This window comes from Apostichopus japonicus, chromosome 17 (assembly GCF_037975245.1).
Source record: "Apostichopus japonicus isolate 1M-3 chromosome 17, ASM3797524v1, whole genome shotgun sequence".
NCBI lineage: Eukaryota > Metazoa > Echinodermata > Holothuroidea > Aspidochirotida > Stichopodidae > Apostichopus > Apostichopus japonicus.
The window spans coordinates 7,273,951-7,297,837 of NC_092577.1; the positions used below are offsets into that span (position 1 = coordinate 7,273,951).

Below are 23,887 nucleotides of genomic sequence, written 5' to 3' on the forward strand. Positions count from 1 at the left end.
ACTTATGGTATGTATAATGTATAATGGGTTGATTTGCATACGTGGCACATATAATGGGTGGTTTGCAAACTTAAGAGATGCCTTGTGCATTGAATCTTCAATCTTCTAAATGTAACAGTATTTCATATTTTGTTGTCAGAATATGCTATGATAGTTCGCTGACTAGTTACTTAAATGTTCTCTATTATTTAAATTAACCATAAAATCTAAAAACTAATTTACTATCTCTTTTTTTCTCTGCTTTAGGGGAAGGAGTGTAATGTTGGCAGGGTGGCATGACGTGTACAAAATTTTTGCTAATATGTGCATGTGAGTAATGTAGTTATGCTGTAAAATGGGTTGATTGGCATACATGATATGTATAATGGGTTAATTGGCATACATGGTATGTATAACGGGTTGATTGGCATATGTACATGGTATGTATAGTGGGTGATTGGCATTTACATGTGTAATGGGTTGATTGGCATACATGTATAATGGGTTGATTGGCATACATGGTATGTGTGATAGGTTGATTGGCATACGTGGTATGTATGAAGGGTTGATTGGCATATATGGTATGTATAATGGGTTGATAGGCATACATGGTATGTATAGTGGGTCGATTGGCATACATGGTATGTATAATGGGTGGATTGGCATACATGGTATGTATGATGGGTTGATTGGCATACATGGTATTTATAATGGGTGAATGGCATACTGTACATGGTATGTATAATGGGTGGATTGGCATACATGGTATGTATGATGGGTTGATTGGCATACATGGTATGTATTGTGGGTGATTGGCATTTACATGTATAATGGGTTGATTGGCATACATGTATAAATGGGTTGATTGGCATACATGGTATGTGTGATAGGTTGATTGGCATACATGGTATGTATGAAGGGTCGATTGGCATACATGGTATTTATAATGGGTTGATTGGCATACATGGTATGTGTTATGGGTTGATTGTCACTTATGGTATGTATAATGTATAATGGGTTGATTTGCATACGTGGCACATATAATGGGTGGTTTGCAAACTTAAGAGATGCCTTGTGCATTGAATCTTCAATCTTCTAAATGTAACAGTATTTCATATTTTGTTGTCAGAATATGCTATGATAGTTCGCTGACTAGTTACTTAAATGTTCTCTATTATTTAAATTAACCATAAAATCTAAAAACTAATTTACTATCTCTTTTTTTCTCTGCTTTAGGGGAAGGAGTGTAATGTTGGCAGGGTGGCATGACGTGTACAAAATTTTTGCTAATATGTGCATGTGAGTAATGTAGTTATGCTGTAAAATGGGTTGATTGGCATACATGATATGTATAATGGGTTAATTGGCATACATGGTATGTATTATGGGTTAATTGGCATACATGGTATGTATAATGGGTTGAGTGGGTCAGTTCAGGTCAGGGGATCATGCATGTGATGTCATAATATTAGTTATGTCAATTTGTTATGTCCAATCCACAAGAATACTCTTGTGAAACAAATCTTCAATAATATTGTAACTGAAGCTCTACGATGCTTGCCAAACACCGGACCAGCATCATTTTGCAAACTTACGAGATGCCTTGTGCATTGAATCTTAGCCGTTGATTTCCGTTAACCCTGCATCAGCATTATTATCATATTCTTTGTTTCTGTTTATACTTTTCTATGTTCTTTTCTGGTCATATTTCACCGTCACATTTCTGCTTTACTATATATGGTTGTATTTCTAATTCTATCAATACTGCTGTAGTACAATGTTAGTCTTCGTAATAAAAAGAAGAATGGTGGTTGTGTTATAAACAATGCTTCCTCAAGCGGCTGAGTTATAAATATATTAATGAACTTTGAATGGTGTATATGGCCAGAGACTGTATACTTTGTAGGCCCAACCTTACCAATTAATATTCGCTTTTATATACAGAAAATAACGTGAAAGGTAATATGAAAACTCATTAACTGAAAATACAATGAATTTCAAGGACGGTTAGTTAAAGCTAATTATGTATTAATACTCTCCAGTGTTTATGTATATAATTATTCATGAGATGCTGATCATTTTGTGTTTAACACTTTAAAGTTAAATCCTCTTTTTGTTGTTTATCATTCCCAGCCAATTTTCCGTTGTTCATTTATACTTGTATAATTAAGCTTTGTGTAAAATATACCCCAGCTGAACTTAAATGTGTGAGTTATTGTAGTTTTTTATTCCTTGCCGAAGGCCGAAGGAATCTATGCGATGGTAATGCGTGTGTGTGTGTGACACTTTGGCTCGTAAACACAATGTCTCAAGAAATCAAAGATGCTTGAACTTCAAACTTGGTGTGTTTGTAGCCCTTAGTGAGTAGATGTTCGATATTTTTTTCATTGAGGTCAAGGGTCATTTGAGAGATAACCGGAGGTCATAGGCGAAAAAAATGTTAAACACTGTATCTCAAGAAGTTAGAAATGCTTAAACTTTACACTTAGACTGTTCATTGACCTAGAATAGCAAATCTAGTCTATTGTTTTTCATGGAGGTCAAAGGTAATTTGGTGTCACCGGAGGTCAAAGGCTGAAAACCACGTAAACAGGATATCTCAAGTATTGAAAGTTACTTGTACTTTAAACTTTGTTTGTTGCTAGCCCTTGGTGAGCAGATGATCCCTTTTGTTTTTCATGGAGGTCAAAGGTCGTTGAATGTTAGTTGTTGTTACAGTCAGAATAAATCTCATTATGCAGAAGTGAAGTTTGTTTGACCTTCGACCCTCTTTGCATAGGTACGCATTACTCAATTCTGCAAGACTTACCATTTCTGCTCAGCAATTCAGCTCATTAGAAAATATTGTAGCTAAAGATTTTTCTCATATTGGCAAGGAATCACTAAGTCACGTGACTTGCTGGTTTACATTGCGTTTATAGTTACACTATTAAACTAAGTAAAGATGTTGTACTACTACTCCGTATGTAGATTACTGGTTAGAATTGAAACCTAAACCATGCTACCTATGAGTTTATGTTGTTATCATCAAACAGTATACTGCTCCCAAATTTCTCACAGAACAGTTTATTATTCAACTGTTGACTTACCCCTCTCGTCTTCATTAGGCCTGGAACGACTTGTCTGTTTGTTTGATGATGTTAGTATTTGCATACAATGTAATAGTTGTACACAGTTTCCATAGTACACAGTAAGCCTATATTTCACTCGATGTAAGATGAAACACGTGACCTACAGCATGGAGACATGTCACGTGCTCTGTAACATCACAACTGTATATCACTTAAACAGGAGATGATTGTCACATGGTAATGTCTTCAAGTTTAGTGGAATAACTAGGGATGTGAGGTTTGATGGTTATAAACGGTGTCTGTTCTATCTTTCCTAACATTCAGCGCATAGCCCTGTACACGCAGTAGTTTAGTATCATGGAATTTGGCGGCGTGGAAGACGGAGTGTTCTTGAGACGTTTATTATTAATAACCCAAATTAAAGGTGGTATTCGTTGCACCGACAGGCTGAATACATTGAGTTTCAAAGGGAGGTGTGTGAGTAGGAAGGGGTGGCTGGAGGGGAGGGGTGCAATATCATATCTTCCACAGTTCACTTGTTTGATCAAGAAATACAATTTGTGACATTCTTCAATGTCGACGACATCAGCTCCACTCATCTGCAATTGTACTTTAAGGCATTACTGAGTCATTCAGCTGGATCCTTTGTTAGCGAAACAATGCGATGTAATCAAACGATCGATTTTTACATAAATTCACATTCTCAGTTTACGTTTGGTGTCGACATTTCTAGATAAACGTCAAAACTTCATGATAAACATTACAATGTCGATAAAGCGTCGAAAGTTTGTGATATCAGTTTAAATTGTTCTATAACAAAATCAAATATCAGAAATAAAACCACACAATTTCAACATGTAAAGTCATTTTTCTTTTCGGAAATGATAGTCAAAGTCGAGGTAAGCAGAGTAAATTCGACAAAGCATCTGTTAACATAATATCTGTGACATCAATGTTCCTTCTCAGTCACCGTAATACCCTTACAAATTATAGTGCGTACTTTGTAATAACAGTCGGAGCAGATGTTGCCAGCTAAAGCCAACAAAAACAAAAAGGTAACCTAGACAATAATTGTTCATATATATTGTATACCTCTATCATTCCAGGTTTTATTCTTTCAGAGGGTGGCAGACAAATATTTGAGGTCCTATTCCCCTCCCGTAGCTACTCCTTTGCACCTTCCCTGGACCTCCATCGTGGTACAAGATAAGTCTCTGTACAGAATAGTTAATTTCATGATTTTGTATTAACGATATATTTTTGTTTTGAGAGAGAGAGTAAAAGTGCTTGTTTTACGCTGAAGTTTAGTTGCTGCCCAGTGTATATGACTATTCTTGTAGAAAATAGTTCTCTCCATAGCATTGTTACAAGAGCTCACAAAAGAAATTCATACACAGGACCGCAACACTTGACAAAGATGCCTTATTGAGCATTGGTTGTTGATTTTCAGTATAAACAACTGTTGCGTTGTTACGCTTGACTTAAATCAAATGACTTGAGCGAAAGACTTGTGAATTGAAAAGTCATTGGCTTGGTGAAAACAATGTGATAAACTCAACTCAAATTTCAACTAACAGTAAAATTTAAATCAATAAATTGTCATCCATTGTAACTTGATGATAATTAATGAAGCAACAATTGTTTTTCAGCAGCATTATCCAGTGATTTCCAGAAAGAAAACGAAACCTGTTTTCACTTGTTACATATCAGAACATGAGAAAAGGGGACTTTTGAAACAGGGCTTCCCGTTTTGTATTTGTGTTTTTTTTTCTTGATATGAGTATCCTTCTTTTCCTATCTATCTATCGTTATCATAAACGTATCATATTTATAATCACATCTACCCTACCGTACCTTTCGTAATCAGGAACTAGTTTGCCTATTGTTATCGCTGTTTACTTAGCCTGCACAACAAACTAAATTTAGAACGTTCTTTACTACCGTTGTATGACAGAGACACTGTTTATACAATAAACAGATATAAAGATCATAAGACGTGTACCCCGTGATATCGCATAATAGTTTTATAATAAGTCGATCATTATTACGATATATGACTAGATATCTTTTCAGATTGAAGATAGGATGCAACACTTCCATTACGTATTAATTCATCTGGTTTTAAGAAGATGGATAACGAAGGTGTATTTTCTTCTCACTGGAAAAGAGGAACATATTCTAAATGCGTCCCGATGAACTTTTTAGGGCAGCTTTAAAGGGCCATGACGATAAAAATATCTTCTCTCTAATAAATTGTCCTTTTCTAAAACAAATAACAAAATCATATTCCGGAGCTAACAGGACCGATTAGTATATATTAGCATATGGTGCAGACTTGAAACACCCAAGCAGCATAAGTCACATACACGTGTGTCGTTTATGGAAGGTAAAGTTTACATCCAGTCTGCATATGTGGTGAAATCTACAACTAACTAAAACAACTGTATTTGTAAACAAATACGTGGCATTGAATTTCGCGGTGAAGGTGACAGTTAGTTGTTGATATTAAATGAGGGGTCTTTGTTACTGCAAACTTTCTGAAGTTAATTGATCACGAATAGGCCAGCTCGGTGTTTGTTCCTTTGACGTATACCAAAGCTAGGCTATATTTCTATAAAAAAAAGTACGTTAGCTAGCATGCGCCTGCAATATGAACGAAGAAAGTTATAACCAAAACCATCACAGATTAACCGGAAAACCAAGCTCATTAACGGTTGTTAATCACGACACATGTTCCGGACGTGTCAGAGAATACCCAGCCCATGTTAACGTTACTGTATCCTCGCCATAGAAATTCAACTAGGAAGATTGCACAGTTTATCGCCGTTTGTTTAAGAATTGAAGCCTTGGAAAAAGTGAGGGTGCTTTGTGGTGTACGGCAAAAAGCCAGATAATTTTTAAGCCTTCACTTATACATTGTGCATTCGAGTTTGAAACTGAATTTGATTATACCCGCTTTTCTGAAAGAGTAGGTGTATTTTGCACAACAGAGACATGTTATGGCGACCAGAGTGGTAAGTACTATACTCCTGAATTAATAACCATTTTTTTTCTCGCCTCTATAAAGACTTGAGTAAGTGGAGTGTGTGCAACTTTAAATGTCTGGAAAGGGTCATTTCCGGTATCTGATAGGCACATGGCAAAGATTTGTCTTGCTTGTATTATGTTAGTGATCCACTCAAATAGTGGCATAGCCTAGTTGTCCCTAAAAATGCCTTGAAAAAGCAACTGTCCCTCCTCCCCACCCTCTTCCCACACACGCCTCCTTTTGTGTAATACTTCAATATTATAGTCTGTGCATACAGTTATCAGTTTAGTGTTAATGTTGCAAAGTGGGTAGTTGCCTATTTTCCTATTATTGAATTGTTAGTGATAACCCCGGGACATCATAACCGGCATCCAGTGGCGGACTGGCCACACGGGCATTTGGGCAATGCCCGGTGGGCTGAGGAGCCTGGTACAAATTATATTATATTTTCACAGTACTTAATAGAATAAAGACGGGCTGTGTAGAAATATAATCTTAACTGTGGGAATCAGCTCATGAAATTACCATGTTAGTTAGCCTGTAAGTTCGTAACAAAATAACGTGTTATTGGCAACCCGTCCGTGCTAATGGATTTTATTTAGGTTTTTTTCATTTTCGTCAAGCATGTTGTCACAAAATGCTTGAAAAACTAAAGGAAATCCAGTCTAAAACATATATGTTTGTCTTTTTTTGTTTTAACTTTTGTTTTAACTTTCCTCAGCTTAATCAAGTGTTGCTTCTGGAAAATTATTGTTGGGTCAAAAAAGTTGAAAGGATTATTGTAACCTAAAAACTTGAGAAATATAGCAACATTTTGTATTTTTTGTATCTAGGCATTCCTTAACTTCAAAAACATATCAATGAGGAGGGGGACAACCCTCCCCTTAGACCCCTCCCAGGACGGCGATCACTGTGTAAGACTTTCAGTGGCGGCGGAACCGGCGGAACCAATGAAAAAGTTGAGGGGGCAAATGTATGATAAGTCCCCCAATATTTACCAAGGCTCCGAAACGTGCATCTGCCCATTTTTCAATGCATACTTGTCGATCTGTCCGATGCACATGTATACTATATAGGTGTAATAATTTTAGTAAGCGCAACACAACTTCGTCTTAGGCCAATGACTTGCCTCATTTCAGCCAGTTCTCGAACATCCCCTGAAGGATATATCCTTCTAATGGTAGCACATTTCCCATGGATATATCCTTCAGGGACATTTCCTTCTAATTGGAGATGTATCTTTCGTAGGGTATATCCTTCTAAAGTGCCCTTCAGTGTGATAACTGGGTGCTCATTTCGTGTGTGCATTGCATGTGGAAAAGTTTCGAGGGATTCCTTTCATCAACGACAATCACCGCGATTGTCACAGCGGGAGGGCAACCATTGGTGAATGTATGAATACACAATGGACTCTACGATCAATCATATGACGGGACGTTAAGAAATTCTTTCTGTTTTTTCTTATGACATTTATTTATTTATTGCATTTAATTGCAAGTAGTAATTTACTACACTCAAAAACGTCTTTGCGAGAACACTACGAGTAATAGCTACTCTCTTAAAACACCATCGAATATACAAATTACAATGTTTTTACAGATTTTTACGTGCAATCTGAGAAATTGCAGGCTTGAGACCCATATTTTAGGGCTAGGTATTCGCAGCATAAAACACTCGGGAAGTGCCGTTTCCGGCCATCTGGGGGTTTGAAAAACCCAAAATTTTCCTGTACGCTCCGCGCCAACCAATGGTGGCGCTCCGCTTAGATAGTCTCCACACATTAGTACCCCCAATAATTTTCCCGTTCCGCCGCGCCTGATGTAAGTAGCATATCAATGAATGATGCCCCCGGTCTAGTTGGAAAATGCCCGGGTCGGTTTTAAGACCAAGCAAGGGCGTAGGAACCGGGGGGCTGGGGGGGCGCCAGCCCCCCCCAGTGAAAAATGTGGAGGGGCGGAAGTATCATTCCGCCCCCCCGCTCCGCAAGTCAGAAAACCCCTTTTTCATTTCCAAATGAGAAAAAAATCTCATTTGGAGCACCAAATTGCATCTAAGGCCAGGTGAAAATACAAAATTAAGTTAAAAAAATGGAGTGGGTGTTGAAGTGTGCTATATTGCACCAAATTGCATCTGAGGTCACCTGGAAATGCAAAAAATTCCAAAGGGGAGGGGGACACCCCCTCCCCTTAGACCCCTCCCCCAGGCCGGCCATCAGTCTTCAGCCACCCCACTCAAAAGTACCTTCCTACGCCACTGAGACCAAGTCCGCCCTTGCCGTCATCCCATGTTATTTTGGCACGTGGATCTATCGATATGGCTAACTATATCCAGGGTCCAGACATTACAGCAGCTGACAGACGAGTGAGACGACACTATAGTAAAGTACTTAGATTCTTATGTAATTGCTTTGACTATCGCTTCCTAAGAATTATCTGTGAAACTACAGTCCACTGCTACATTTTTGGCACCCAATTGCGGCTTTCTCCCTACTTCAATTTAAATGATCCTCACCTAGTTAGCGAAATTTCACGAACACACAGTAATTTACACCGAAGTCCTTATGCACGATTACTCATAACGAATACAATGTAGGTAGGCTATTGGTCATCATCCAAAACACGTAATATATGCACGGAGCCGCTAGCTGTGTAAACTAACTATGACTTTGTAGTATATAATGCCATGACATTACGGAATAGATGTTCGTGCCCGAGATTACCGAATAAAACCGAGTCGTTGCGGATAAATACGATTATTATTTGTTGCTTGCAACTTTTTCGCAGGATGTCTTTTTACGAAATGCGTTCAAATGTTACATATATTGTTTAATTCGAGAATAATGAAACCAAAGTAGAGGGTTTTACGTATTGTTTTGAAGAAGTATGCTGCTCAAAGAGATCTGTTTTCTTTACCTGTGCAGAATTAATTGTTCGCCGCCACAACTCTTTGCAAATCTGGGTCTCGATTGTTTCCTGCGTAGCCAAGCTGTGATATTGAGATTGCTATGAAAAATGTACGTTGAGCTGGCATTCACCAGTCAGCCATGTATATGATTGAGCGAGCGAGTAATCCCAACATTGTAGCGCGCATGCGCACCACAATAAATATGACTCTACCCCTGTACTTTCACCAGGGGGCCTCTGATGATCAACTAAACATCACTTCTGTGGCCCTGTTCCATCCTCGCAGACCATTTATGCAAAATACATAATTCACGGTTTCGCGGCCAGTTTTAAAGGGATGCAGTTTAATATGTATTTTTTTATTTTTTTATGTTGAAATTAAAGAAACAAATATGTGTTTGTCATGTTTGTACTGGTTGTAAATCAAAAGCAAATGTCGAACAAACTGAGTAATACGGCTATTACAAAATCAGAGGCTAACTTAAAGGATGATTTTAGGCACTTTGAATGTTATATGGGAATGTTGTCGAACATTAAAACACACTGCTGACAGTCCAGGTTGAATTTCCATTACACTTTTACTTTAATAGAAATGAATAAAAATAAACGAATTCCATGATTTAAAGTGATCTTACAACGTACCTTAATACTGTAGACTGTTAGTTCCTCAGATACATCTCAAAATTCATTGGAAAATAATACTTTACTGGCTGATAAAGGATATGTCTATCCTAGATTAAAATAAGGGATATGTCTACCTTAGATTACAATAAGGGATATGTCTACCCTAGATTACAATAAGGGATATGTCTACCCTAGATTACAACAAGGGATATGTCTACCCTAGATTACAAAAAAGGATATGTCTACCCTAGATTATAATAAGGGATATGTCTACCCTAGATTACAACAAGGGATATGTCTACCCTAGATTACAATAAGGGATATGTATACCCTAGTTACAATAAGGGATATGTCTACCCTAAATTACAAGAAAGGATATGTCTACCCTAGATTACTTTAAGGGATATGTTTACCTTAGATTTTAATGAGGGATATGTATACCCTAGATTACTATAAGGGATATGTTTACCTTAGATTTCAAATTCTACCTAGAGTTACCCTTTAAGACAATATTTTACTGATAAGTGAGCATTAGCCTGTTATACCGCTATGCAGTGTCCAATACGTTGATAGGAACACCCTATACGTCAAGTAAACACTAATTTCGAAATGTATGAAACTATTACGTTGGGTTGCTCCGGCTCAATTAGTTCAGGGCTCCGTTATTAAATAAGTAGAATTAACAGCAGATAAAGAGAAACTCCAGACTTAGATATAATTGTACAATATAAGCTTTATTAATTATGTGTTGATATTGTTGCTGGAGTGCAGATCCAGAACAGTGTATCTGAACTACACTCTCTGAAGTCTGGAATGCTAGTCTTGTTTGAAACTAAAAAAAAACTGCAGTATTTAAGTCATTACAACTTCCTGTGAATGGGCAATAACCTCTCTGTGACATAAACTGTTGGTCACAGAATCTTTCACTTATAATTACTAAGGCACATATATAGGAGAGTGCTATGACTAACCACATTTGTATACACATGAGATGCAACAGGTTGTCATCTGTGGTTATGAATATTTCATGGAATTAAGACAAAGGGAGCTTCTACGAATATGATGTGGGTAAGGGGTGAATAAACTCGGGAACAGGAAGTAATTAGTTACTCTGAAGGCAAAGAGGCATGGAAGCACATTCTTAAAGTAATATGATGTGGATATAACGACGTACTACATTACATCACTTTTGGAATTTTGCAGAAGAATTGAACTGATGTGATATTGTAAAGCGAAAGTATTCCATGCCTCTTAGTCTTAACAGTAACTACATACTACATTACACTTTATACCCTATCAACCTTCCTGCAGCGTCAATTATAACATATCCATACAAAAACTCGAATATCGTGGAATCAATCTACACTGTTACTTTGTTCTTTGTGATTGAGTGTTGTATAGCATTTCAGTTTAAATCATTCTTTTCACCTCTACTACAGGTTTCAAATAATACCGATGGATGCTACGGTATTGAATTTTTTGTTCTTTTCCACGTTTTGTAGAAGGCCATGTTGAGAAGTGAATAAGGCAAATTGTTATACGAGCTTGTGTAGATTCGATCAGTAATCTCCCAGTTGTGGCGTTTATTGCATTACCTCTTTGACCCTATGGAGTTAACAGTTTGGTTTTCTTTACATATTTTAGAGATCTGAATCGTGTATTTACGAACGGATGGAACGCTGTCTGTCTAGATTAGCTGAGACATGTTTTTCAGTTGACTTAATCTCATAACGAAGTCATCGATGAAACAAGATTTATTTGATGTAAAACAATACATTGATAATTTGTGACTTTCTCTTGGCAGGCTGTGTAGTTTAATGTAATATAAACATTTATTTAGCTTTGTTTGTCGCTGAATTTAATGTTAACATTCATGAAGTGGATTTTTTTTAATTATGTTTTTGATATCGATTTTTTGTACATTTAGTAAATCAATCAACATCATGATCTTTTGGTATAGTTGACAGAAAGTAACGTAACAAAACTGTTTTCATATGATGAACATACTTACATCAAATCTAGATGCAATCTCCAAGAGCTGGATGGTGGATCTCTGAAGAAGCTTGCTGTTTTCTCTCTTGATGTAAACATCCTTTGAACACAGATCCCTGACGGTGTCCTTGATTCCATCTACCTCACCAGTTTGTTCCAGGATGCAGAGGATGGCAAACTTATCACCGTCTCTCCTGCTCTTCAAGTATTCTATTATTCTCTTCCCAACTGCTGAGCTAATCCCACAGGTGAATCTATAGAGGTACTGAAGATTAAATGGATCCACTTTATCAAGAACATTCTTCAGCTCAGATGCACCTCTTGTAGCAGCTACAACTTCTACCAGTCTAAAAGACGCAAACCATTCACAGAATAGTTGATGATAGAACCTTAAGTCAGTATGTGTCTGTATGTCTGTAGCAGAAGTCTGTTCGTTTGTCACAGCAGACACTTCTTCCTCTACCAAGATACCAACTGCAATATAATGTTGACAAAACCCTTGACCTAGTCGTGTACAGAGTCCATCTTTACGCCATGATAACTGTTGGTTTTCACCGCAGAGATCTTCAAATGCTACTTTACTAAGTTCCTTGTATTTGACAGCATACTCAATATTATACGCCTTTGCACTTTTATCCGTTGATTTGTTACTAAGATGACTATGGAAGCATTGGATCATGTAACTAAAGAACTCAGTGACTGACTTGAATTTCTGAAAATGTGTCTTTTCGTGGGTCATGTGAGAAAACATGACAAAGATGAGAGGAACTTGACATAAGTCATCCAGGATCGGGTTTGCTTGTAAAGCGCGCTTAATTTTAGCAACGCTTTCGTCATCTTCCCCAGTAACAGCCTTGCGAATGTACTGGTCACGTGCTTTTGAGTCAAAACCAACTAACCGCACTCGCTTTGTGTTTGCTTTGTCATAGTCCTTCGGAAGATATCTGGTTGTCAGGGTAACATCAATATTCCCAAGCAGATTGCTGGTAATGATACGTCCTACGTCACCTCCGGTAGCTCCATCCCTATCAGGAAACTCATCATACCCGTCCAGGAGTACCTTAACAGAAGAACAGCTTTCAATGATATCTTTAATATCAGAAGATTTGATTCGAGGATCACTAGGTGCTAAGAACAGCTTAATTGCGTGATAGATAGATATCTTGCTGTTCAGTTGCCTCAACCGGAGCAGAATTAGAATCTCTACGTCTTTAAAAGGTGAATCCTTGACTCCATTGCACCAATCATAGGCGAGCTGTAGGGTCACTGTTGACTTACCATACCCGGCTTCTGCTTCTATGATGCGCCGTTTGGCTTTCATACGAGGGTCTCTGTATATATCTTTGTACGAGTCCACACGCACCCATGGTCCTTCTTTCTCCTTCGTCGCTCCTTCAACAACATATATCTCTGTGCCGCCCTCAACAAATACCTTGTCAACACAATATAGTCTGTCCTTGATGTACGGTATGGGCTGGATTGCGTCATATTGTAGTTTATACCTTCTCTTCAGAGAATTGATGAATATGGACTTCTTGTCTATAATGAGAACAAAATGTTGATTTGTATACGTCATTCGTAGGTCAATAAAATTTGTGCGTTTCAGTGCTTATATATAAACTGGAAACAAGCTGTGGCAGGTAATCTGTTTGATGTCACTGTTAACGACATAATTACACAAGTTTAATCGGAGTAATGTGCAAATTTATATCTCCTTATATGCGTTCATATCTTATATAATCATTCAAATCGATTTGGTCAACTTAATAAGGTAGATGTCGATTTCAACTAGTATAATTCATTTCGAATTCAGAAGATGTTGAATTTATTGGCCCTTTGTGAATTAAGTTATAATGACATTATAATATTTCAATTACTTTGCTCTCGATCTGATACAGGTGGCCTACCTTCTTTGGAACAAACTTGAACATTTTATAGCTGAACTCAGTCCTGCCTAGCAGTCCAGGAGTTAAAAGTACGACATGTTTTTGGTGCATTTGTTTACATCTACATAAAGTGATTTTAGTACAGTGTGTTATAATATCACACAATGTCACAGAAGTCAATCAATCAGTTTGATAACACCAATCTAGCTTTTTATTTTAAAAAAAATAATATAATAATTAAATCATGTTGACTCTCGATCATACACTGTAAGATTAACTACAATGCTGAGGCTTAAGTCATTATCAATGTTTATTTTAACACCAGCCTTCCTATGCTAAGTTACTAATACAAAACTATGTAATTACAACAAACCTTGCACTGTAAGGCGCTCCATCGATTATGACGTCACAATGACTTTCGCGGGATAAACTTGGGTCTTCACTTTTCTTTTCCTTTGAGTGATATTATCCATGATTATCTTTCAAAGCGATGATCTGTTGAATATATATATACATTATTCAGTGGATAAAACTAACTGAATAAAATTATCATAAATCAATGTATAAATATATAAGTCAACAGAACCAATCACTTTACCAACAGATCTCTGGCTCGACAAAGATTACATCAAGGTGAATCTCTCCTTATCTCTTATTTACTGTTTATTGTTTACACAAAACATCGACCTTTGAAGTAATAAAATATCAACCCACCCTGAAATATTCAACTTTCTGTTTTGTTATCAATATTCGTGATATGCTTTAAGAATGTCACCTACAGGTCGTCAGCGACGTAGCCAGGAATTTGAAAGGGGGGGAGCACTTTTTGCGACTGATATGGATTTTCAAAATTGTAGGCACGACTATGTGAGCGGAGCGCCACCATCGGTTGGCGCGGAGCGTACAAGAAAATTTTTGGTTTTACAAACCCCCCAGATGGCCGGAAACCGCCCTTCCCGAATGTTCATTCTGGTTCCATGGCCTCTTGCTAACTTGAGACACCTCATTCAATATCACTTTTAAACCCAAAAAACAAACGAGTTAAAATAGTACGTAATTCAATACTGCATAATGTTCGGTATTTAAAATTAGCAAAGTACATGTACAGAGTAGTCTTACTTTTCAACTGCTGATACTTGTAGATACATATATAGATAGGCCAGAAATGTCTTTGATACAACTATAGCCAGTAATTGTCTTTGATACAACTGTAAATGTTTAAGTTAGCCTAATATTAGAGAAGGCGAGAGCTATCCGACGATTGCCATCTGATGCAAATTTCTCAACTGTTTTCTCAACTGAAATATTATCTGCGTAAACGGGTTCTTAACTAGATGTTAAAAAAGCTGACAAGATCGGATTCTAGACTTTTTCGGCGGGTAGAGTGTTGAATGAAACGGCACGCGATAGAAATGACAGCCTAAATTAGAAGACTAGGTCACCTAATTTAGCCATATTCTTGCTACGTTCATTTCAATAGTTATTCCTGTCTGGACTCTTAAACTCGTCCAGCAAGCTTATGGATTTGAAATATGGGTGTTTTTAAAAAAGATAACTTGGCCAAAAAAAGTGTGTAGGCCCGGGCCTACAGTGCTACATACTGGCTACGCCCCTGATCACGGATATCATATTATCAGAAGATTTTGTTTCCTGTTTGAATTCATTTACATGTTCTTTACATAATATATCAGAAAGACAAACATAGTGCTCTTTTACAATTTTTCCAGTAGGATGATTCTTGTTTATTGTCCAATGTCTGGACTTTAATGCATTTGACGAACTTAACTGATGGACAATATAAACTTTCATATTTTGTAATATAGCCAGATATGCAGTGGCCTAAAAACAAATATCGTTATCGTTAACAGTGTAATCATTATTTATAGGAAGTGCGTATCACGTACGATTGCTATAGCTTAGCTTCATAACATGCTGTTCGTGCACAACTTAGGACGAATCATAGAAAGGATGAGAACGAACGTTGTCGACGTTGTTGTGCATACGGTTCGTGACATTCCATAGAGTGCGGTTAGGTAGGCAATATGTATTTTATTACGCAGTGGCCAACTGTAGGCTTGTAATAGGCTATAGGCTAAATTTAGCTAATTGCATCTGCCAAACTAAGTAAGTAGTTGAATCAGTAGGCGTGAATGTTACTACGATTACAATCGAGTTAACGGAGCTGACGAGTATTCAAGATCAAAAGAGCACTGACAAAATACCATGCTAAAAAAACAACAGTTTAAAAAAAAAAATCGACACTGAAAGGGGGGGGAGCGGTCGCTCCCCCTGCTCCCCCCCTGGCTACGTCCCTGCAGGTCGTCAGTTTAGATGGCGGGCTTCACAATTATTGCGAGGCTCTCTCTTAATTGTTGATACAACGTTTATTCATTTGCATGCTAAAGAAGCTGTTTGAGTTAATTGTTATTATTCTATCGATGACATCTGATAAAGCTGTAGTCAATGTTCATGGCAAAAAGTTCGGTAAAAATCTGTATTCTTTTTTAAACATTTTCCAATTGGTCTTTAATGTGTGTTATGCAGCAAAACAAAGCGCGCACGCGTGACGAAATTTTTAACGTTGAGGATCGAATCAAATTTGTTAATTATTCCCTCAGTAACCTTTATTTTATTAAATTAAAGAGAAAGATGACACACTGTTGCTACACATACTTGTGTATAGTATTAGCCTACCAGGGTAAACTTGTGAGCCTAAGTTAAACTGCTGATTCAAGCGGTACGACTGAATGTCGAGCAGAGGAAATTAATTGTTGCGGTTCCTTGATGAGCCAATTAGGTTTAATCTCATATTATTTATATTTGTCCACTAATTTCAGAAAAATAACATTTACGATGTTTTTTTCTGGTCACTAGGATAAAGCAAAATACATCAGTCACATGATTGCTTACATACAAAGACAAAAATCCATAAATATAAGTTATATTAATAAACTTAACCTTTTCATTCTATTGTTTTAATATTAATATTCTTCCGGATTATTAGGAAGTTTGTAGAATTGAAACATACAGTAATGTTTCACAGTGGTTTTACTGAGCTGATAGAACCACATTCCCACCGGGTAAGCATATTCTAACTTATTCAATGTTCTCTTTACTTCCCACATATATGCCTAACTTATACCATGTTCTATGAACTTCCCAGTAGATTTATCTTAGAAAAACTTATTCAATTGTCCATATATTTCATACATCATGTATACCATGTTCCATACGGATAGAAAGTAAGACAACTGGATCTCTCTCCGGAATTTAGTTGCAAGCTCAAAATAAGCCTGTTCCTTGAGGAATCTTCTAAATTATTTCCATATCCGATTCATTCATTTAATTTAGACCTAAGCCCAAAGGCGTAACTCCTGCTATGAAAGTATTACAATTCTATATTTCTGTTTCGACAGGACTCACTGTTAGTGTATTTATTATCTGGTCTGACAACAATAAAGTGAAAGGATAGCACATGTTCTAATTGGAAGAGATATGTTGTAGCTGCATGAATGAACTATTAAATAACCAGGATTTACATAATAAGAGTTACACTAACATGAGCTTAAAATTCTTCCCTTCAAATTAATGAAATATTTAAATCGATATAAAAATATGATCATACAAACATGGATTATAATTCTTATACATTAAAATTGCCTTGAAGACGCCATGTTTATATAGTAATATGTTGTCATAAATTTAATATAGCCTGTGTTATTTATGACGTGTTCAGTATATCAGTACACACATAGCTTCACACCATTACTGTCTCCTGTACGCTACTTACCAGTACGATCATCGCTCTGTGGGTTTATCACCCAGAGTAGAATTTAAGTCCAGAATCCTTGAATCCTTAAATGAAAGATGAAAATCACCACACAAAAAAACGTACGGAAACAGGAATGAAGAACATCCAATTGACAAGATGGCGTCGTGTGGGTCATATGACGTTCTAACGTACGATCCTGGATGCTAAATAGATATCGGTAGGAATCAGTCTATAGTTTAACTGGTTTCAAAGTTTATGTTTTATAGTTTACACAATCAAAGACTTTATTTGATAATACAATTCATATCTGATATTTATGCCTTGCTGTGTTTATTCTGTCATATCAGACGTTCAAAGTACCTGCTGTAAGTATATGCAATGCTCGCTGTTACGTCCATTAATACGCAAACATTGTAAGTTTCCGATGTATTTTGTCCTATGTGCGTAATATGCCTGTTAAGTACGCAAACTGTGTAGATGAAACTACAAGCGGTGATGGCCAACTCTGCATATGTCATGTACAGATTGGTTTACGAATTTTAAAACAACGTAAAACCACTGACTGTTCATAACACAAATATAAAAAATTATAAAAATATACACAATTTTACAATAGAGAGTTTAGAAATAATTGAAGCTATGAAGCGGGATTATATTAGGATTGCAATGGTCCGTGTTTAGAGTCCCGTTCTAGAAACAAAAAATATTTTACTCTGTTCAAATTGATCGTCCCGGTCAGTTTTCCGTTGTTGATTAACTTCAGCAAGACAGGATGGAAATGAACGGAAGAACAAAGTTATAGTTACAGCCATCAAGAAAATATATACATACAATTGTGTATTCCGATGTATATTAAGACTATAAAGCCTGTAGATTAAGACTGTATATTAAGACTTAAAGTAACCCTCAACGCAATGTTTTACTAATAAATACTTAAAAAATGAAGTGAGAGGTGATGATGCAACCGTAGCCCGAGTCCACATCTCACCCAAAAGATTGCAACAATCCACCGACTGAACGCCCCCCCCCCCCCGACTGATGATCCGAGATGGGGCCATGACCACTTTTAATGTTAACCTTACTTATGATACATACGCTACATTCCATCGGGTTCGTGTTTACGGTATTCAAGAATTGTGAGCCGTTCTATTGATATCGAAATTCGTTTCGTGGAACGGGCGTACTAAGATCAACTTCACGGCAGAGTTTACGAGTCTTAAATGAATATATGCTAAACATGACAACAGCAATAGTTTGAATCGGTACAATACGTGAGTGAATTGCGCGACTAGGTTAGGACTGTCTAAAATTTTGAAAATGGTATACGCGAATAATCAAGGCTTAACTTCTACAACTGAACTGTTGACAGGTGCGTATCCAGGGGGGCGTTGGGGGCGCGCGCCCCCCGGGTAAGAAAAAGAGGAGAGAAAAAAAAAGGGAAGAAAAAAGGAAAAAAGAGGGGAAAAAGAGGAGGAGGAGAGGAAGGAAGGGAAAAGAAAAAGAAGAAAGAGAAAAAGGAGAAAGGAGGGAGTAAAAGAAAAACGCGAAGAGAAATAGGAAGAGTGACATCATTACAGCGCTGAAGGGTAGCCAGTGACGGATCAATGATTTCGTTAAAGTGTGACTCACCCTACCCTTTACACCGACATTTTTTGACGTTTCCATTTTCCTCTCTCACTAATGATCTATATATATACTATATATGGTCTATCATAACGCGTGTGTAGAATTGTGCTGTGAAACCAACTGTGGCTGGTCTCGAACTCGACCGTGTCGTCGGGGAACATGACGATTTTGGGGATGGGGGCGACCGCCCGCCCCCCCCCCCCCATTCAGCATTTTTTTAAATGATATCGCTAAGTAATTTCAAAATAGAAAGTGCTTAGATTCAACTTACAAGGCCTGGGAAGTGTCATTTCCAGCGATCTGGAAGACATTTTCGGCCAAAATTTGCTTGTACGCTTCGCGCTAACAAATGGTCCTGGGTAGTGCCATTTCCAGCGATCTGGGAGGCATTTTCGGCCAAAATTTTCTTGAACGCTTCGCGCCAACCTATGGTGGCTCTACGCTTAGATAGTTTGCCTACAGGCTTCGCCCCTCCCTTGGCAAATTCCTCGCTACGCGCCTGTTCGAATTTGTAACGCAAACAGCAGATATCACATCATATCAGTGAGCATGAAAATGGCGTTCCAGGATGAAAAGCCTCAAAACTGTCCGACTTGCCTGAAAAAATAACCAAAAATTTTCGCGCGCGAAGCGCGCGTTCAACGTGTTCATGTCAATATCATATAAGCAAGCATCGGTTATTACATCGTATGCCATCATGTACCGTACGGTCCGTTCAAATTGCGCAGTATACCGCGGGATGCTAATGTAAACAACGACATGTCTCATGTAGATGTATAAAAAGCATGGAGGTCAAATTATGTCAAAATTCTCTTTTACATTAGTAATGGCGAATTAGGGGCTGCACCCCCGCCGCGCAGTGGCGGGGCGTCCATACGGTCAGGGGCGGATGCCCCCCCCCCCCCCGACGGACTCAAATGGACTGCTGGAGCCTTTTTCAGCTCTTTACCACTTTTTACTTATTCTAGATTATTGACTTTTTTATTGCGCTCTCATCTACTTATTGACATTTCTCACATTTTCTTGGTGTAATTTGGCGATGACACCTTATTCTTCGTTTATCTGCAAATTAGCCAGGCCCGGAAAGGGTCATTTCCGGCGATCTAGGGAGTATCTTTACTCAAAAATTTTCTGTACGCTACGCGCCAACCAGTGGTGGCGCTCCGCTTAGATAGTGTCGAAAGCGTCCCTACAGACCATTCTCGCCCCTCCTGACCAATACCCCTAGCTCCGCCACTGCCGCCGCGCCTCCTACGCCTATGTGTGTAGTGTTCGGTTTCGGATATATCTGCTATTTTTTCTGTTCCTTCAACCAAGTTTTACAATAGCCGTTATAACAGGTTTTAATATGTGTACACCAATAAATTAACTGTGTCTGAATTTTCGAAAATTTCTGACCAACATTCTGTATCACACTTCCCTCTACTCGTGCAATTTTGACCGGTCTGTTAGGGGTTGAAGGAAGTTTTTCTATATTGGTTGTCCATAGATGAAATTTTGTACAACATTATGGGTATGTTTTCAAGTGAGTTTATTCACGAGAAATGTGAAGTTTCAAATTCTGAACAAATAATGGGCTTAAAACCTTGAAAAGTGGGGCTGACGGGTATTGAGGGCCGCGACGTAGAATCACCTACAAAAGCAAAGACCCACAGGATATGCGATCAGGTCGAACATGATGTGTGCCGGGTTGACAATCTTCAAAAAGGTTATGGATGGAAAAAAAAACTTTTAGGAAATACTTGGTTCTCAGGCAAAAAGTGTACATCTGGTTGGTCATTTCAAGCCCGAGAAGTGCCGTTTCCGGTGATCTGGGGGGTATCAAAATAAGAAATTTTCTTGTACGCTGCGCGCCAACCGATGGTGGCGCTCCGCTTAGATAGTAATTCGCGCCCCCCGGGTTTGAAAATCCTGAATACGCGCCTGGTTGAGGTATACGTATCTTTATTGGGCAAAATCATATATAGAGGAAACTATTGAATAATATATAACGGGTATATCTTTGTTGCAATAAACGATTTTTTTTTTAACCTCGAAGTGAAGATTACAATGGTGATGACGTAACTTTTCCGACCAATCATGATAGACTATTTACACATAATTACAAACCTGTTTGGAAAAAAGCTCGCTACCGGGTCCCCTCTTTGCACTGGTCACATATCCCATATTTTTATAGCCCAACATGGTTTTCCCTAGAGCGCAATATGATTGTGAGGCCCCCAGCCAGTGCCTATGGTACGTTATATATTAACGATGAAAAACATTTTAAGTATACAACTGTACGTATATCAGTGACTCAAATGAGATGTTGTTTATAATAGAGACGACAAGCCGGTACCATGTGACGCAGAGAACTTTGTCTATATAGAAGTGTTATTTACTGAAGTATCTATTACTGAGGAATTTCGATATATGCATAGTGTGGCTAATGAGGCAAACCTGATGACCAGACCAGACCACGCCATACTATAAACGCAATCAGCCTATCCAGTATTATCATGGCAATTTACTTTTCGTTTGCGATTTTCTTTTTTGACAAGCCCAGTTGCGTCCCCTAAAATGTTTGCGTGTGGGAGAGGAGGAGGGGGCGGGGGGCTTTCTCTGTCCTTAGCCCTTCTGGATACGCCGAAACTAGTATCGAGTTTTAAGCAAGAAAACACATCCAGAAAGAGGAAAAAATAAATACATTTCAAAGAGAAATTCCGTTGTACTGATGTGTATTTGAAATCCCCAGTAGGGTACCAGGGCGAAGCTCCGAAAGCTGTAGAGATATTCCTTAATTTGTTACTATTTTATTCCCCCTCCCCCTTATTACAAACGTCCAATATGCAAATGAGTTATATTTTTGTATGGAGTGACTGATAATTCGCTCAAAAACACAATCGCGGTATCCAGACGCTGATCATGTGCTCTAGTAGATATGATATGTCAAAGAGGAGACATCTTTGAGTGAAGTAGTTGAATCCAAGTGCAAAATTTGCATATGGATGAACATTAAAACTACTTTTCTTGCCAATGATGTCCAATTGTTATGGTAATTAACCCCATAATCGAAATGTTTCAGGTAAAGCTGTGGAATGTTCAGTCCTTTATATCTTGTTATGCACATCGATACACATACTCTTTTATTATACATTTTCAGTGAATTGGATTATTGGTCTTAATTGAATGTTATATTTTTTTAAGAACCTCAACCTATTCTGCTTGCCTCTGATTTGCTAATCTTCCCTGTATTTACATTACTTAGCATATCTCTTTTACACATTGATCATACTGAAGATTATCTACATCACACATACTATCAGGCTTGGGGCGATTACATCTGAATGTAATCGATTACGATTACTTGAGAATGTATGATTACGATTACAGCCTAAAGTTGAAGTAATCGATTACGATTACATTGTAATGAAATCGTGATTACAATCATGATTACATTATGGTTACTTGCACAATCCTCTGCATATCTGTTTAATATAACTCTCTGTCGGGAAATAGGGCAATGAAATAGGGCAAAGGAAGGGCATTTACAGTATATACGGACAAAATTGTGGAAGTATATCTACAATTCCTACCAGGCATTACACATTTATGCCTTAACATGTTTAAGATGTGTAACCCATAAGTCCAGTAAAAAATACAATTTAAACAGACAATTAAACAGACAACCAGTTGTGTATGCAAAAGGATTGCGAACTCTGAGAGGCAGCATTGAACAGAATAGTTCAGGTGATCAAAAATCCTTGAATATGGCGATCAAATCCCCAGTACTTCTTAGTATAAGTTTATTGTGCTAGAGAATTCTAGAAGCAGGAACACTTCTTTGGTCACACTAAAAGCCAATAGTAAGAATTAGTTTTAATCATTTCTACTAATTTTGCCCTTCTCATTCAAATTTCACTGTAATCATAAATGTAATACGATTACGATTACTTTGCCCTTGTAATCGATTACGATTACTTTGTAATTTTCACAAAAGTAATCGATTACGATTACTTTGTAATTTTCACAAAAGTAATCGATTACGATTACTTCAAAAAATGTAATCGATTGTAATCGATTATGATTACTGATTACGATTACCCCAAGCCTGCATACTATGTTATTAAACATTTCCAGTGAATTGGATTATTGGTCTTAATTGAATGTTATTTTTTTAAGAACCTAAACCTATTCTGCTTGCCTCTGATTTGCTAATCCCTGTACTTACATTACTTAACATATCTCTTTTACACATTGATCGTACTGAAGATTATCTACATCACACATACTCTGTTCTTAAACATTTTCAGTGAATTGGATTATTGGTCTTAATTGAATGTTATTTTTTTAAGAACCTCAACCTATTCTGCTTGCCTCTGATTTGCTAATCTTCCCTGTATTTACATTACTTAGCATATCTCTCTTTTATATTGATCGTACTGAAGATTATCTACATCACACAATAACAGCAAACAGTATTGTTAATCTTGTTCTGTCATTTACTTCGTCTGCTCATCGATACAACCAGGGTAACGTTGAGATTGGTTCCTATAATAAGAAATGCTCTTTTTTTTAATGAAAAGTAACCTTTTCAAGTTTATATGTCACTTGGTGGTCGTTCCCCACAAACACCACTACCCCTCGAGGATTGTCCTCCACCTCCCCTCCCCTAGACCACACGCACACCACCACTCCTCATGATTTACAACTTTTCCGTCGTCCCTGGTAGGTCGAGGACAACGGACAAAAACCTATTCCATCTATATAGACAGGGATCTTTCAGTATTATTGGAAAAGAGAATTGAATCATGTTATACCATGTCATCGTCGTGTTATCATGTCCTTCGATGAGACAGAACAATACACGATATCTATCGGATTATTCAACATTTATCAGATATTCAATATCTATCAGATTATTCAATACTCTCACACCCAAGTTTGGTGTTTGATCTGTTTAGTTTCAATGTTCACTCTTTTTCTGAATGAGATGGTCTAGCGCGTTGGTGGTCGCTTTTACACCG

The 23,887-nt window shown here is 37.6% G+C and overlaps 4 protein-coding genes across 4 annotated transcripts in view; 1 reads left to right on the plus strand and 3 right to left on the minus strand.

Annotated features, from left to right (window-relative positions):
- The window catches only part of LOC139985150 (uncharacterized), a 48,909-nt gene extending 42,141 nt beyond the window's left edge, over positions 1–6,768 (plus strand). The window contains exon 6 of the mRNA XM_071999419.1: positions 1,507–6,768. The gene's annotated coding sequence lies outside the window, so the exon portion shown is untranslated. The remainder of the gene's footprint in view (positions 1–1,506) is intronic.
- The window catches only part of LOC139984443 (uncharacterized), a 64,327-nt gene extending 46,877 nt beyond the window's left edge, over positions 1–17,450 (minus strand). The window contains exons 1-3 of the mRNA XM_071998356.1: positions 17,274–17,450; positions 13,857–13,978; positions 11,617–13,136 (exon numbers count right to left, since the gene is read on the minus strand). Coding sequence (XP_071854457.1) covers positions 11,617–13,136; positions 13,857–13,878 — 1,542 coding nt within the window. The 5' untranslated portion in view covers positions 13,879–13,978; positions 17,274–17,450. The remainder of the gene's footprint in view (positions 1–11,616; positions 13,137–13,856; positions 13,979–17,273) is intronic.
- LOC139985127 (uncharacterized) overlaps positions 1–23,887 on the minus strand; it is a 163,500-nt gene that overhangs the window by 87,719 nt on the left and 51,894 nt on the right. The gene's annotated exons all lie outside the window — the stretch shown is intronic.
- LOC139985122 (NLR family CARD domain-containing protein 4-like) overlaps positions 1–23,887 on the minus strand; it is a 346,343-nt gene that overhangs the window by 70,777 nt on the left and 251,679 nt on the right. The window lies entirely within an intron of this gene.